The sequence below is a fragment of the Vanacampus margaritifer genome, chromosome 15, assembly GCF_051991255.1.
Source record: "Vanacampus margaritifer isolate UIUO_Vmar chromosome 15, RoL_Vmar_1.0, whole genome shotgun sequence".
NCBI lineage: Eukaryota > Metazoa > Chordata > Actinopteri > Syngnathiformes > Syngnathidae > Vanacampus > Vanacampus margaritifer.
Window position 1 is genome coordinate 14,480,043 of NC_135446.1, and position 15,633 is coordinate 14,495,675.

At 40.5% G+C, this 15,633-nt stretch overlaps 2 protein-coding genes across 3 annotated transcripts; one reads left to right on the forward strand and one right to left on the reverse strand.

Moving 5' to 3' along the window:
- Window positions 1-984: 984 nt before the first annotated feature.
- Window positions 985-3,414, forward strand: LOC144035542 (uncharacterized). 2 transcript variants are annotated; one of them, XM_077545307.1, is made up of 4 exons: window positions 985-1,095; window positions 1,166-1,387; window positions 2,704-2,946; window positions 3,013-3,414. In XM_077545307.1, the coding sequence occupies exons 1-4, from the start codon at window positions 1,084-1,086 to the stop codon at window positions 3,181-3,183; spliced, it is 648 nt and encodes a 215-aa protein (XP_077401433.1). In that variant the 5' UTR covers window positions 985-1,083; the 3' UTR covers window positions 3,184-3,414. The 2 variants fall into 2 exon arrangements, with proteins under 2 accessions (XP_077401433.1, XP_077401432.1); XM_077545306.1 differs by having other exon boundaries at window positions 2,704-3,414.
- Window positions 3,312-15,273, reverse strand: arhgef15b (Rho guanine nucleotide exchange factor 15b). The gene is made up of 16 exons (XM_077545305.1): window positions 15,029-15,273; window positions 12,275-12,717; window positions 9,731-10,597; window positions 9,614-9,659; window positions 9,466-9,518; window positions 8,271-8,476; window positions 8,031-8,191; window positions 7,808-7,960; window positions 7,594-7,723; window positions 6,717-6,791; window positions 6,554-6,646; window positions 6,328-6,491; window positions 6,064-6,228; window positions 4,687-4,757; window positions 4,510-4,614; window positions 3,312-3,547 (listed from the first exon to the last, which is right to left on the reverse strand). The coding sequence occupies exons 2-16, from the start codon at window positions 12,639-12,641 to the stop codon at window positions 3,387-3,389; spliced, it is 2,817 nt and encodes a 938-aa protein (XP_077401431.1). The 5' UTR covers window positions 12,642-12,717; window positions 15,029-15,273; the 3' UTR covers window positions 3,312-3,386.
- Window positions 15,274-15,633: the final 360 nt, after the last annotated feature.

Genomic DNA, 15,633 nt, shown 5'->3' on the forward strand with positions numbered 1-15,633 from the left:
CTTTTCTTTTGAAAGCCCATCTAAAACTGGAATGACTGAAACTGGATGGCTCTTTTGTAGTCTGAACAGTCACATATCCCATGAAATCTGATTTTTGGAAGATGGATTGAAACCTTCTGGAGGTAGTTTTGTATTTCATTGATTGGTTTTGACTCTCCATGAAATCACTCCTAAAAAGGCACGCTTGATTAATCTGTACATTGGCACTTGTAAAAGGTATGTATGTAAAAATGTCAGCACTAAAATTACCCCCCCTGAAAAACTTTTGTCACCTATTTCCAACCTGAATGTAGTTACTCAGGTCATCCACAGGAGGGCGCTATTTCATCGTATCTGAGTTGCTTCTCCGTTTTCCTCCAAACTTTCACAACTTTGATTGGCTGCAGGCTTGGCTAAACATCTCCACCAACACGGATTCTCGACGATTCTTTTTCTTTTCTTTTTTTTTTAAACATTTCCTTGGCGGCTTTAATGATGCGCGTCTTATTACGGCACGCTTATTGTTTTATCACATTATTGAACAAATGGACAATGACAAACAGGCCGGAACCCGGAGAGTGCGCCATCTGCTGGGGACATATGGTACTGCACGCTTGCTGATAAAATGACATTGCAATCACCAGCATAGCGTCCCGAGAACTAGGGTTGAGAAACACTGGCCTAGAGTAGAGACTCAAAATCAACGTCGACTCCCTCATTTAAAGGCCCATGAACACGCTGGACGTGCTTCAGCGGGTTAAGGATCCTCTGTTCAACAAGAATGGACGTCAAAAATGGCCGTTTCGACCACTTCCGTCAAAACGTTTATTAGTTCCGCCCCGACTGACTGATTTGTAATTTTCGATGGTCCATCATGTGAAAAAAAATAAAAAATAAACTGGGCGTCAAAATACGGCGCATCACTATATCCCCCCCCCCCCAAAAAAAACTTTTTAAAACCATTTTGTTTAAAAAAATAAAAAATCATTGTGGGCGGAGTCAAACGTTTAGGTCCACCTCACGTTGACCTAGACATCTGCTGTAGCTGAGCCAAGGTTACTTGTCGAGCTTCAGAACTTGTCCAACCTCCCCAAGTTTCGGACCATGAGCGATAAAGTAAGTGTCCCAACTTAATTTTCCACATGTAACCAAAGCATAATTGGTGTCCAAATCCCCCCCCAAACAGAGTCCTCAGCGTGCAGTGCAGCTGCCGTCCTCACACAGGACCCTGCAGCAGCCCTCTCAAATGCCTCTATACATGGCTGCAGGTCTATCACCCTCCGGACAAGGTGAGTCACCTGCTTTGACCCGAACTTGTGACCCGGACTCCTCTTCAGTTCCTACCCCGAGCTACACCGAGCCTACCCCGTGGGGGGAAATGATCCCTAACAATGTGAGACAATTGGGGGTAAGTGTCAATATTTGATTTCTTTCAATCTCTGCCGGCGTTTACATTTTCAAATAATCACTTCTACAACATACATAGAAAATCACCATGTCTCATCACTAATGAGATATTTTTTTTAGAACAGGCCTGGCTACTCAGTAGTTTTAGTCTAGTCTACTTTAGTACTAGTAGCTGCTAGAATTAATTGAGCATTATTTTACTTTAGTAAAAAAATATTGAATAAAGTGTATTGTTTTTATTTTTACCCAATTGGTTAATTGTAGAACAATGTTTAACAAAAGTAGTGTAAAATGTACGCATTTTTTAAATTTTATTAAATTGGTTAATTTATTTAGAGTATAGTAATTATAAGATAATGTAAATTTGATTTAATTTGTATTTTGTGTATTTAGTGTAAAAAGTTCGAAGGTATGTACGTTTTAAAATATTTTACTGAATTTTTTGTTTACTCACAGCAGACATTTTGATATATTTCAGCAAAAAAATTATTTAAATAAAATGTTGGTCAAATAAAGTGTTTTATATATATACATTAACTTGATTAGTTAATGTAGTTTACATAATTGAATAAATTAATTAAAAATTATTGATTTAAATATTTTATTAAATAATGTTTATTTAGCGCGAATAATCAACTGGAAAATAAAACACAATTCTCTACATTTAAAATGATTCTACATTATTCAATAATGGGTAATGTATTCAGTATGAAAATAAAATAAGCAATTGTTTATGTATTTACTAATATTTGATTAAATTGGTTCATTCATTTAGTATAAACAAAATAACACAAAAACAACATTACATATACTTTTCAAATACATAGAAAACAAATGTTTAATATAAAACTACAGACCATGAAAATAATTGTATAATAAATGTACTAAGTGTAAAGAATTAAGACACTTTTACATCAGTTTAAAAATATTTTATGAAATAATGTGTAAATAATAAAATGCTTAACAACTAAACAAGTCTACTTATACATACTGCATATATATGCATCAATTATATTTTTAAAATACTGTATTAAATAATTGGTTAACTTGTTCAGTGTAAATATGAAATAAAAAAACATTTATTTAGTGTAGATAAAATTTAAACTTCTACATGCAGTAGGATGCAGTATGAAATTAGTTTGTGTATTCAGTGTAAAAAATGTTTTTTTTACATGTACAGTGCATTTAAAAATATATAATTGTTTAAATATTTAAAAGAAACCATTTATTAATAATGAAAAAAAATCTGCCCCATCTGTCAATTTTAATCATCAAAGAAGCACAAAATGTTGCAAGCCGTTATTATCCCCCCTGTAGCCGGCGTCGAGCAGCTTCCAGCTCAACCTTCCCCAGCCGCTCATGTGCACAAGCCCAGCTCCTCCCACTCGAGCCGACCCCTTCCGACGTGGGCCGCACGCCTTCCGAGTCCTGGGCGGCCCCACGTGGATGATGTGCTCAGACGATATCCCGGCCCAGACGGTTCTCCAGCTGAGCGCTCGGGAGGAGCTGGCGGTCACTTGTCTTCTCGCGCTGCACTACCAAGACCTGAACGATTCTCAGGTATGTTTGCAAAATATCGGGAACTTGTCAACTTTGAATGGCAATGAACAATTGACACAATTGAAGGTCGGCGAGGGAGGCTTGCGTGCAACGGATGAGGAGGGGGCACCCGATGTTGCGGCGGCGCCTCCGAGTGGCGCGGGATGGACGGAAATCGGGCGACTGGATGACGTGGAGTATTATGAGGAATACCTGCTGCCAATTCCGCCGCCATCCACGCATCAGGAACATCCCTGATGCCAAAGACGTCTTCCTGTCTCTTAGGGGTCACGACATCAAAACGTGTCCCAGTTCACCAAACAACTGTTCTGTTTGGATTTATGTATAGTTTGTTATTGTTGTTTTAAAACACAAGTAAGCATAAATAATGGACCTTTTTTTTATTTTTATCACTGGTGTGATGAAAATGAACGTCAATAATGTCAATGCGAACGTCCTAATTAAAGTTTCTTGATGGTTGTGACCTGGCAGGCGGCCTGAATGACTCGATAGCGCTCCTTCAGGTTGCGTCTCCTTACGTGCTCGTTAGTGATTTCGATGATGTTGCTGACGGGGAACCAGCCCTTCTGGCCGTCGGACAGGCGGATCCCCTCGTACCATCCTGCGGGCGGGGACAGGGGGGGTCGGCGAGCACACAAAAGGGGCGGGAAGCGGAAAAGTGGTTTTTGATTTTGTTCATGCGGGAAAAGGAAATCAATAAACTGCTGAGGTGCAGGGGTGGCGATTGCGGGAACGAGGATAAAAAAGAAGCGAGGGTGCGAAGAGGGAGGGGGTCCAAGTTAACGATCCTAGCTGCAAAACCTGCCAAATCCGTCTGGAATTTGTTCTTTACATTTTCAATTGGCAATTAGACTTTTTAAATCAACTCATTTGAATGGAATTGAGTAATTCTCAAAAACTTGTATGCGGGCTCCCTCTAGTGGCATTTTAAAGAATTACAGATTTATGTTTTAAATCCAGTACAGTAGATTTGTTGAGTTCATTTGTATTTAAATAAAAGTACAAAACATTTACATTTATTCTTTATGAACCTTTTTAAGGTTTCTAAAGTAGTAGTAAATGTCTTAAGTAAAGGTCATTAAATATTAAAGTAAACCTCAGTAGTGTGTCCTGATTTTAAAATTTTGGATTTTTCATCCAAGTCAAGAATTTAAATATAAAAAGTTGAGTTGGTTTCCCCCCCCATTTGCTGTTAGATATTCGGGTCTGACTTAATTAAAAATTTAATACAAATTTTTTTGGGGTACACCAATACTTACAAAAATTAAGAAATGAATGAGTTTTCCAAAACATTGTCCATTAGAATTTGCAAAAGAAAAAAAAATAGTCAAATAAAAAAGGGGGAATTGGAAGGGAAATGTTTGAACATCATTATCTTGGTCTTACGAGGAGTTAACGTGGTTTAAAAAAGAAAAGAAAAAGAGGCAATATCAGCCGATTAAATCTCCCGGCTGATTAATTGATATATTGGATTTAAAACCAAATAACAACGTGCCCCTTTGTCATCTTTCAATTGCCAGTTAAAAATGGAAATATGGAACGATCCCGGCCCATTTGCCTTACCCTCGTTTGTTTTGCGTATAACGTTGACAATCTCAGTGGGCTCCAGGTTGAGCTCGTCGGCCTGTTGGGCCACATACTGCTCCACACACTGCACCTGAGGGCAGTCTGACACACACAAACACATACAGAGTGAATACTTCAAGTAAAACATTTTTTTTTTGTCCTGGACGTGCTCACCCCAGGCATCATAGACCACGTCGTCTTCTTCTTTGTTTGGAAAGGCTGCCATCCACCTGTGCATGTCTGGCCTGCCCAAAAAAAAGATGTTAAGAAATTGATGCTGGGCAAATTAATCAATGTTATCAATTACTTTCAGTTTACTTGTCAGGATATATTTTGAAGTGACTTCCATAGTTTTTCATTTTCCCGGAACATTTTCACATTTTCTTTGACAAGAAAGGAGACTAGTGGAAGGCAATCAATCCCATTTAAAATTGGGCAATATTTGCATTTGCATACGGCTGCAAAATTAGCATGTAAATGAGTGTGCTTTAAGTTGTTTAATGACACCACAGTAATAAACCAAACACACGACAAAATGAATTGCACACATTGAAAACTTAAATACAAGACATACGTCTTTTTAAAAACATCGCTTGTGCTCATGCTAGCAGTCAATGTAAAATCCCATTGACAGGCTAATAGAAAATTAGCATTGAGTACCAGGAGTTATATTTCTTCAAATAATGAATATTCACACACAAACACTGGTAACATACAGTATTCTTCCTAATCTGTAAAAAAAACAAGTTACATATTAATAAAGCTAAATAGTAGGTTTCTTCTTTATTTTTATTTTTTCTTTATTTTTTATTATTTTAATTGTTTATTCTTCTTGTACTCTTCTTGGCGCAACCAGCCTTTTTTTTTTTTAAATTGCAATTATTTAATTATAGTTTTACTTTGTGACTAATTTATTTGCTGGCCCTTCTTACAAGTTCTTTTCAAAAGTTGAGTTATGCTAGTTGAATAAATACAACGTTTTGAAATCAATGAATAATCATTGTTTATTAACTCATTCACTGCCATTGACGGCTATAGACGTCAAAAATTCATTTGAACTATTTCTATTAGTTTAATATTTTTTCTACTTTTGCTAACAAGAGAATGAAAACCTATATTTTTTTATTGTACATTTAGAACAGATGATTAATTACGATTAAAAAAATGTATCGCCTGACGCCTCGAATTTTTAATAATCTTTCAAGTCGCGTCAGGCGATTACAATTTTAAATTGTAATTAATCGCATGACTTCAATAGTTAACTCATGATTAATCACACATTTTATATCTGCTCTAAATGTACAATATTTTTTTTTTTTAGGTTTCCATACTCTTGTTAACTAAAATGGAAAAAAAATTTAAACTAATAGAAATAGTTCAAATGAATTTTTGACGTCTATAGCCGTCAATGGCAGTGAATGAGTTAATCATAATTTCAATATAAATGAAATGTTTTTTTCCATAGTGGTCCGGACTTATGCTTCACTATTTTGCCGCGATCTTTTAAAGTGATGTCATTGTTGTTATCATTGATGCTTTTCTTGTACTCACTTTGAGGGCGCTTTGATGAGGCGCTCGATCATGCGCCCGTTGTGGTTCTCCAGCAGAATGAGGTTGAAGCAGTTCTCGTACGGCCCGGTGCTCCGTTCGTCCTCCAGGGGCTGAACCTGCACCAGGGAGCGGTGGGCGTAGTCCAGCATCACGAAGCGCTCGGCGCTGTTACAATCAGGGCAGGTCGGGTCAGGCAGCGGAATAGCAGCAGTTGCGCTAACTTGAGTTTTGGTGAGCACGCTTGCCATAACAAAAGTGTCTCACCCCTTCTTGGCAGTGCTTGTGGTGATGATGAGCAGGTCGTTAAAGAGGAAAACGTAGATGGGGTTGAACTTGACTCTCATTTGGAAGACGGTTCCTCCTCTGGACATTTCCTGGAGTTCTCCTTTCTTCTCCAGGAATCGAGTCTGGGAGATGATGGGGATGGCCTGCCAAGGAAGCAAATCAGTTATGTATGGTGAACCTCGACCTTTAAACCTAAGCTGCGTACCTTGAGCTTGTCAAACTCCAGCGTTTGGGAGATGAGGATCAACTCCTCCATCTGTCTCATCTTCCCCACTTCTGTGTTACACTCGTCAATGATCTGCGCAAGCATGAGAGGTAAAATGATGTCAGTTGCAAGCCCAAACGATGAGTCGGGTTCGTGACGTCACCTTGGACACGGAGGCCAAAGCCTTGGAGGCCATCTGCTCCTCTTTGGCACCCTCTTTTGTTCTCTTGAGGATGTTCTGGAACGAACAAACAAAGAAACGCATTCAAATTGACATTTCTTTCCGTCGTCGTGTTTGCGGAGAGACTTGAGCGGCAGGAAATGATGTCGTAATGAGGACATTACGCAAGCCAACGCAACGTGATGAACTCTGACCTTGGCTTCGATTGGATTCGCTTGAAATGGTTGTGGACAATACGCAGCGTGTGACAAAACAGGTGCGCTTGGTATGTGCTCGGGCCCGGCCAGGGTTATAATAGCTTTTCATGTTGCATTATAATTCATTTGGATTTCATTGACTTTTTTTTTTTATTATTCAGTCAGTTTTCATTCATTTTAGAACAATTTTTTTTTTTATGATTCATTTTAGCGTTTTTATTTATTTTTTACTGAATGGAGTATTTGTCAAGTGCAAAATAAAAACAAACAAAGAAAGGGGCAAAATGAGACCTGTTACATCCCTGCTTGACACTCAGGCAAAGTTATCCAAGCGTAGAAAATACGTGTGTATTTTAAGAAAATACTTCGATTTATTACAGCTTGAAAAAAGTCACTATTACTTGTTTTTAGTCCAAAAATACTCTTTTCAAGACCGCTGTGGTTGATATGGACTTAGTATCTCCTACAGGTAAATTTAAGTAAAATGTTCTTGTTCTGTTGGCACATAATTTTGCTTATTTGAAGTAATAATTTTCTTGTATTTTTTCTTGAATTTTCTACTGTTCTTTTAGCAGCGTATTTTCACTTTACAAATGCTATTTATTTTAAAGCCATGTGGCCCAGTCAAATGTTCACGTGGCTCCGCGCGTTTTGCCGCTCACCTCAATCAGCATTTTGATGCGCGTTATCCGCTGGAAAGGCAGCAGCAGGAAGGACATGAACGGCAGCCGCTGGCACTGAGGCGACTCCTGGAGGCGATTGATGACGGCGGCAAAATGCGTGTTGTTCTTCCTGTAGCACACGCACATACATGTATGTGGGCTTCCCCGCATGTTGCGAACGGTCACGAGAAGAGAAAGCGAGGCACGGCCGTACATGAGCGAGGTGTACGTCTTCTCCTGGTAGATCTGGTTGCGGACGTAGTCGATGTAGGCCGGGAAGTTGTGCTGGGAGTGGTAGTGGATGATGTCGCAGATGTCCGAGAACATGATGTTCTCAAACACTCGGTCCTCCAGGTCCTTGAGGAACCTGAAAGCAAATTGTGACGTGGGGCTCCCTGACCGCATCTTCACACTTTTCATCTGCTTCCCCCTCTCACCTCTCGCTGATCTCGCGCACCCTCAGGATGTTGGAAAAGAGGGGCTTCTTGTCCCTGATGACCAGCGTCTCTTCCAATTCCCGATTCTCCAGGAAGTGTTCCGTCAGGACGTACAGCGAGCGGAGGTAGGAGGCCTCTGACGTCAGAACCTCGAACATACTCTGCGTGGAGCGGCACATTTAGAGGCCACGTTCCGCGGATATAGTCCAAAAGAACCGACTTGATGGATCGATCGCTCACCTCCTGGTATTTGCACTGTTCTGGGCTGAGCTGCTCCAGGATGCCACTTTCGCGCACCTTGGGGAGGTTCTGCCACAGGGTGCCCTCGTTCCGGCTCAGCAAATCTGCGGTGCAGTCTGCGGTCGTCGTGCTGATGTTCCGGCAAACCGTCTGCCGGCGGATCTCTTTGGTGATGACGGTGGCCCGGTAGGTCTGGTACAGAGGCTCTGATGGGGTGACAAACAAGCTAATCTGCTGCCTATATGCAATGTGCTGATGTTTTGGACTCATTTGTATCTTGATGAAAGCATCCTACTGTCACTTTGAATTAGACTAGAGCGAACCCAAGTAATTTAAAAAAAATTACACAACATGGTGCCAAAGCTTTAATAAATATAAAAGTAGCCATTGTGAGAGATGACATAACTATTTCTATGTGAAATAGTTTTAGATCCAAAATGTTCGACATAATCTGCTGCCCAAAAAAAAAGAAAAAACAGGAGTTAAATGATTGTCCGGACTAAAATAAAGACTAAAATGCTAGATTTATAGTAGATTAAAAGTTAACTAAATAAAAACGGGATAACGTTGACTAACTATGATAAAAACTAACAAGCGTGATTGAAACTGCACTAAAACTGAGAATAAATTTAAAAATGTCAGATTAAATTAACACTAGTTTTCAGCATGTTGGTGGTCATTTTTGGCCAAATGTTACAAAATTATGAATGAACACACATGGAGTTATGTACTTAAAAAAAGGAAAATAAAAATTGCTTTATAGTCTAGTTTCTTCAAAATAGTCACTCTTTGCTCTGATTATTTTTTTGGGCAGAGTCGTCACCTGAAATGGCTTTCCAACAGTATTGAAGAAGTTCTCAGAGGTAAGAATGCCAAGAGTGTGCAAAGCAGTAATCAGAGCAAAGGGTGGCTATTTTGAAGAAACTAGAATATAAAACATGTTTTCAGTTATTTCACTTTTTTTTTTTAAGTACATAACTCCACATGTGTTCATTCTTAGTTTTGATGCCTTCATTGAGAATCTACAATGTAAACAGTCATGAGAATCAATCAATTGACGCATTGAATGAGGTGTATCTAAACTTTTGGCCTGCACTGTAAATATGTTTTTGTTTCTTTTCCCGCAGGCCTGCGTTTTTCTCTCCCACACCTAGCGGGGCTTTTACTGCACTTGTTTTACAACTTCATGACTCACCATTTTGCAGCTGGGACTTCCAGCTGTTGGAAAGTTCTGTCTTAATCACAGACCTGCGACGGGAAAAACAAGAAGACAAGATTAACGAGTAATATGCACAATGCGACAACAAGATCTGGTCCATGTATGTGATGTTGCGCTAACTCACAGTTCTTCCGTTGAATCCTCCTTCCCTCCTTCACCGTTCTCTCCTTCTAAAAGACCAAGCACATGCACATCATTTATTTAGCTCACGGATTGAAGGAATTGCTTGTTGCTTACAAACCATTTCGCTGTCCGGCGGCGTTATTGCTGTCCCTGCTGAAATCTCCCTTTGGCAGTAGCGGTGGGGGTCTGTGAGGCAAAAGGGGGCTGTTGGCCGGGGGCCGAGGACTGCCTTGCAATGTTCGCTCCTCCGCCATGACCAGGGGTGCGAGGCTACGATTGTCCTGAGTGATGGGCATTCGCGGCGGGATGGCGGGCGGCACGTAATCACCGCTCGACCCTGAAGCGGCTTCCCGCTGGATCTCCGGGAGGTTCGACCTACGAGCCGGTGTGGGCAACTTGAGCTGAGGAATGTCCGCCTCCTGAGTGGCTTTCTTATTGTGATTGGGATCAACCGTGGGTATGCTAAACTCATAAAAATTTTCTTCTTCCATAGTGGGTTTGTGCTTGATTGGCAAAAATGTATTCAGTTTGGGGGGCACAGGGGAGATCTGAGGATGTGACACAAGAAAGTGAGGCCCCGGATCCGAGAGTCTTCTTTGAGCCTCGCCCAATATAACACCCAAAGAGCTTTGGAACTTTGCCTTTTCCAGCTTCATCTCCCCACTCGCGCTCGTGGTGTAACCCTCGACCTCGTCGTCAGCCCTGCTGCTCCCCTCATCGCCCTCCTCCTCCACCTCCACAAGCCTGTCGCCCTTCTCGCCGTCCGACCAGACCAAGTCGGAGCCTTCCTCCTCCAAGATCTCGCCGCCCTCGCTGCCGTCCTCCCCCTGCAGCGGCACCCACACCAGCTTCATGCCGGGCCGCTGGAGGTGGCACACGCAACCGCAGCTCGGGTCGCAGCAGATGCTGGAGGGCCCATCTGGAACATCCTCGTCCTCTGCTTTTCCAACCACGGACTGGGCATCCACCTCTTTCCCGTCGGGGTCTGCAGGAAGCAACGTGAAACTTCTGCGTCATTCTCAAGTGCCTCACCCTCCTACTTACAGTTTTGTCAGCCAATGAGGCGTCTTTAAATATTAATTAGAGTTTGGAGGGATGCCGTGCTCAAACCCAAAGCAGGTGAGTAAATGGGAAGTGGTGAGAGGGAGAGCTGCATAGTTTCAAATTCCTTTTGCTTACTAGCAGTTGTTTGTTTACAGTATGCTAGTTTTCGTTTGCATTAAAGGTTAGCATTTGGTTAGTGGGCTAAGACTACATTATATGGTTTGATTTGATATTTTGGTGTTTTGTTTTATGTGTCAGTTTCACATACATTTTCAAATGGGACCAATACACAGCATGGCAAGCATGCCTTGCATCTTATTTGGTGATTTCAAAGTGATGGTCTACCATTAGCAGCAAAAAAGGGAGAACGGGTGCAAAGGAATACTTTTAAAACTGTGTTTTATTATGTTTAAATGTGTGGTAGGGGAAAACAACTGAATTCTTTTTTTTTTAATGTGGTGTCTACATGGCACATTTTCACATCGTGGGAGGGTCGAGAAGATCTCCCCTCCTTGATAACGCAAGAACCGTACACGATATACCAATGTATTGCTTGCCTCATACAGAAAAATGGAAGAGCGTTTATGAAAAAAAGAAAAACAAGCTAATCAACAAAGTTAAAAAACAATTCATTGCGTTGTAGGTCAACACATGTGAAACAGCTGAATTTAAAGAAAAAAAATATTAGTATAAATGGTAAATTTTAAAATGTATATCTTTTGACATTCAATTTAAAATAAACAATAGTGTTATTTTATTTATATATTCTATGTCTATTATTATTTTTAAACATTTTTATTTTAAGCATCAGCTATTTTTTACATTGTCAATTTAACTTTTAACATTTTGATGAGCACCATGTTTATATTTATTATCAGAATATGAAATGGACCAATAAAAAAAAGCATGCTGCCTGGACTTTGGACAGCCCTGCTCTAAATCAATTAATCAGTAAGCACACCATAACAATGTGCAGTCAGTGGTGGTTTCTGGCATGTGCAGTATGTGTGGCTGCATAGGGCAGCGGCGTGCCCAAAATAAAAAATATAAATGTGCAAAGGATTTCTATTAAGCGTCATGATGTCTGTCAAATATTTGGAAAGGGAGCGTGACGAGTTACATTTTCAATCATCTGAGATTATGACGGGGAATTAAAACAGGGAAGTGATCTTGTTTCATAAGACAGAAACGTAGAGAACCGTTTACATAGAAAGTAAACAACAATGCACAGAATGTCACCGGTTCTGTCATGTTGCATTTTGTTGACAGTACGAGATGAATACATTTCATTGCTTGTTAAACATGATGTGACTAATTTACACAAATAAACATATCAAGATGATCACACACACACACACACACACACACACACACACACACACACACACACACACACACACACACACACACACACACACACACACACACACACACACACACACACACACACACACACACACACACACACATCAAATGTGAAACTAGTCATGTGACCAGCAGAACCTGTTTATAGTTCTGGGAACACATCTGCCGCACCTACATACTGCGGGACACCACGGCAGAATTTTTTTTTTTTGTTGTAAATTATTATAATTAGCACAAGAGTAACATGGAGTACCTGAGCGGCCTCCTTCGGCGCAGAAGCTGTCGCCATCCTCCGATTCGGTGCTCTTAAGCTGCGGGAGGCGAGTCCTCTTCTTGGGCAGCGGTGGCGGCTGGAGTAAGCTACTGCCAGGACTGGGCATGGGGTTGAGCACTGGCTGCCTTTTTATTAACTGCTTTTGTGTCACCTTGGCCGGCGCGACCCGGTGTTTGCTAAACTGGTTCACCATCCTCTTGACGTTTACGCCCGAGGGGCTCGCGGACCTGTCGTCCTCCTCCAAAGGGAGGGAGGATGCTCGCTCCATCGGCTTTGGGGGGAGGTCCGGCCTGGGTTTGACCTCAGCTAACTGGGCACGTGGCTGAGCTGCTTCCTGGGCAGACATGGTAGCTGGAGATTGTCTTATCCAATCAGAGGACAGGCTCTGAAGGAAATTGTCCACCTGAACGCGTCATCCACACCTGTTGAGGAGAAATTGAAAGCCTAATTAGAGGAAAGTGGTAAGGGGAGATAACATATACAGTACAGTGCAGCAGTGTTTCCTAACCGTTATTGTGCCAACTGGCACATATTTTATATTAAAAATAAATACATTTCACAGCATACCACCAGCTGACAAAGTACACACTAAAAAATGCTGGGTTGTTTTTCAAATCTACTTGCTGAGCAGCTTGTGATAGTTTTACCCAAGGTTGGGTTAAATAATTTGGCCAAGCAGATTGCGCATATTTGTGGTAAGGCATTTACAAATTTGCTTCTTTTTTTTTAACCTATCCTCCATTATTTGCTGAAGGATCACGTCTATTTGCGTTTTTTTTGTACTTAGGCCAAAGCAATGAATGACTTTTGTCAACATCTGGTGGAGTCTTGGTGTTTTTTGTTCAGTTTAATTGTTTTTGTCACCTGTGTTTGACATACCCTCCTTGTGCTTGAATGCATTTGGTGTGCCATCAAAAGTGAAACTGAAAGTGCGTTTTTGCTTCTGAGCCGATACAACTACCTATAGCCCGTGTATTTTGTGTGTATTCTATAAAATTAAAGGGATAGTGTGCAGCATTTTTCAATGATCGTTTATTTAAAAAAAACAACACTATTAATTTCAATAATATGCGCAAAATATGTTCTATCACATCAACATACTTTTTTTTTCTTGTTTTTTTTTTTACAATCATAAGTAGTAAACACTATATCACATGGGTCGCGCCGAGTGGAAAATAAACTTTGCACAAGGAGTTAAGCCCTTCTGCTTGCACGCCCTTACAAGCCCAGATATGAAACAACAGGTATTAAGATGTAACACTTTGAGCAGCTAAATGTGTCAAGGATATTACAGCTGATCCCCAAACATCAACACAATCAAAATCCAACCCTTGGAGGCAACAGTTGAACCAAAACAAAGTCACCAAATCCAGCTAACGAAGACAAATCTTGTTACGCTACCACAAAGAAAAACACTTTGGATTTGTCAATGATTTCTACCAAACAACAATTAGTCCATAAAATTAATTTGTAGTTGTAGATTGCACATGAAATAATATTTTATATAGCGCATGAGTGAGTGCCTGCATTTTTTGATGATCCAGACAGTCCATTGCTGTGCCAGTTCGACACCAGTTTGTTCGAGAGAACGTAAACCAGCTCGTCTGACCAGTTTGGAGAGCGGCAAACGTGTGCCACTTAAGTCAGTCAACTTGTTTTGGAAAAAAGGAGGTGGTTTCAGGTTTCATTCTGGAACTTTTTTTTATTGGGGGGTGAATCTGATATCGATAAGAGAACATTTCATTGTCAAATTTACTATTTTACTCAATTTTTAAGGACATAAGTATGGCAAACTTCTAGGTTTTGCCATTGCCCAATGTGACAGAAAACCCCACCTGACTTTTACTCACTAGTACATACTTTCTCTTCTTTTGTTACGTCGTCAGTCACAGTGGTTGGAAGATACTGTGATGAAGAAAGTACAGATGTTCGTTTTCAAATACATACACTCTTAAAACTGTCAAAAGTAACCCAAATTGGGTGATATTGCTACCGCTACCCCCCACCCCCCATTCCCTCCCAATATCACAATCTGACATCACCCCTTTTGTCTCCCCTTTATCTGATTTGTTCAATATCCTCCTGTCTAGTGGACACTCAACACACACTCAGGCCGGGTTCATTCCTGTAAATATGTTTGTACCGTAAATTCAATACATATTGAATATGGCATGATGCCTTAAATCAGCCCAGCTTGTGCACAATCCTTAAGTGCCTAAAAGGGCTTCCAATAACACAATGATGCCGTGTGTGCGATGTATGGGTGTGTGTGCCATCTGTTGTGGAAACCAGTGGGTCAGTGTGCATAAAATAGTGTGTGGGGGATGCTTTTAAGAGATGACAACCACAACAAGCTCCACGTTGGTCTGTGTATGGACAAACAGACACACACAAAGGCTCACAAAAGGGGTGGGGGAATTGGGGAAAAGCATCCCTCATTCATATGTTAATGAAATGTTACTTGGCATTCTGTGGCTGACAGTTTCATGAGGAGTTATTAGTTAGTTACTACTAAGGTTACAAGTTTAACTTCCTTTTATATGAGATGACAAACATACCGGTTTGCTCAGTAGTTCTCAGCAAGGAATGTTACTCTATAAATGAATCTTATCAGGCAGTAGTGTCAATAAAATATGAGTAATTCACTGCACAAAAGCGCAGCACAGCCCCGGCATGTCAGTTGTTAGTAAAATGTCCAATTAAAAAAAATGAAACAAGGCACAGAAAACTCACCGGGATAGGTCGGACGCAAGTAAACATTACTTGACAGTCATTCGGCTCCTGTGGGCTCCAACATTATTATTATTTTAAGTCCAAGAGACCGAGCTCACCGATTAAGTAAGTACTGAACGAGCAAAAATTAACAATTAAACTACAAAATCCACCCAACAAAAAAAAGTTACAGGATGTTTGCCGGTCCCTGAACCCACAATGGTTTTCTCTTCTTTGTTGTAACCGGTAGGAGCGAGTGGAGCGGACTGAAGACAGCACAACACCCCCTCCCTCAACGGAGATACATATAATCAAGCTTCACTATTTAAAATCAACAATCCTGTAATGAATTTCAAAATAAAACAATAATTACACCGAATGTCTAATTGTACTTTGGTTACATGTCTTTTAATGTGAAGGCTACAATACCACAAACCGGGTATAGTATTATTAATTTTGATACAAACCGCACCTTGTTCGTAGTCGGACACTTGGTGAAATGTATTGTACTTATTTGCCATTCACAAAGTGTTTTTCTTTTATTTATTATTATTTTTTATTATTCTTTTGATGATAATAATAGACACTTCGTTCTGACTAATGGTGCTTACCTGTGTTTTATTTTG

What these genes read in the sequence shown, in the direction of transcription:
- LOC144035542 (XM_077545306.1), top strand. An exon ending in ACAATGTGAGACAATTGGGG is followed by an intron (nt 1,388 to 2,703) that starts GTAAGTGTCAAT and finishes TCCCCCCTGTAG; the next exon opens with CCGGCGTCGAGCAGCTTCCA.
- arhgef15b (XM_077545305.1), bottom strand. Translation starts at nt 12,641, where the DNA reads ATGTCTGCCCAGGAAGCAGCTCAGCCACGTGCCCAGTTAGCTGAGGTC. An exon ending in GCATCAAAATGCTGATTGAG is followed by an intron (nt 6,792 to 7,593) that starts GTGAGCGGCAAA and finishes TGTTCGTTCCAG; the next exon opens with AACATCCTCAAGAGAACAAA. An exon ending in CTCATCAAAGCGCCCTCAAA is followed by an intron (nt 4,758 to 6,063) that starts GTGAGTACAAGA and finishes TTTTTTGGGCAG; the next exon opens with GCCAGACATGCACAGGTGGA.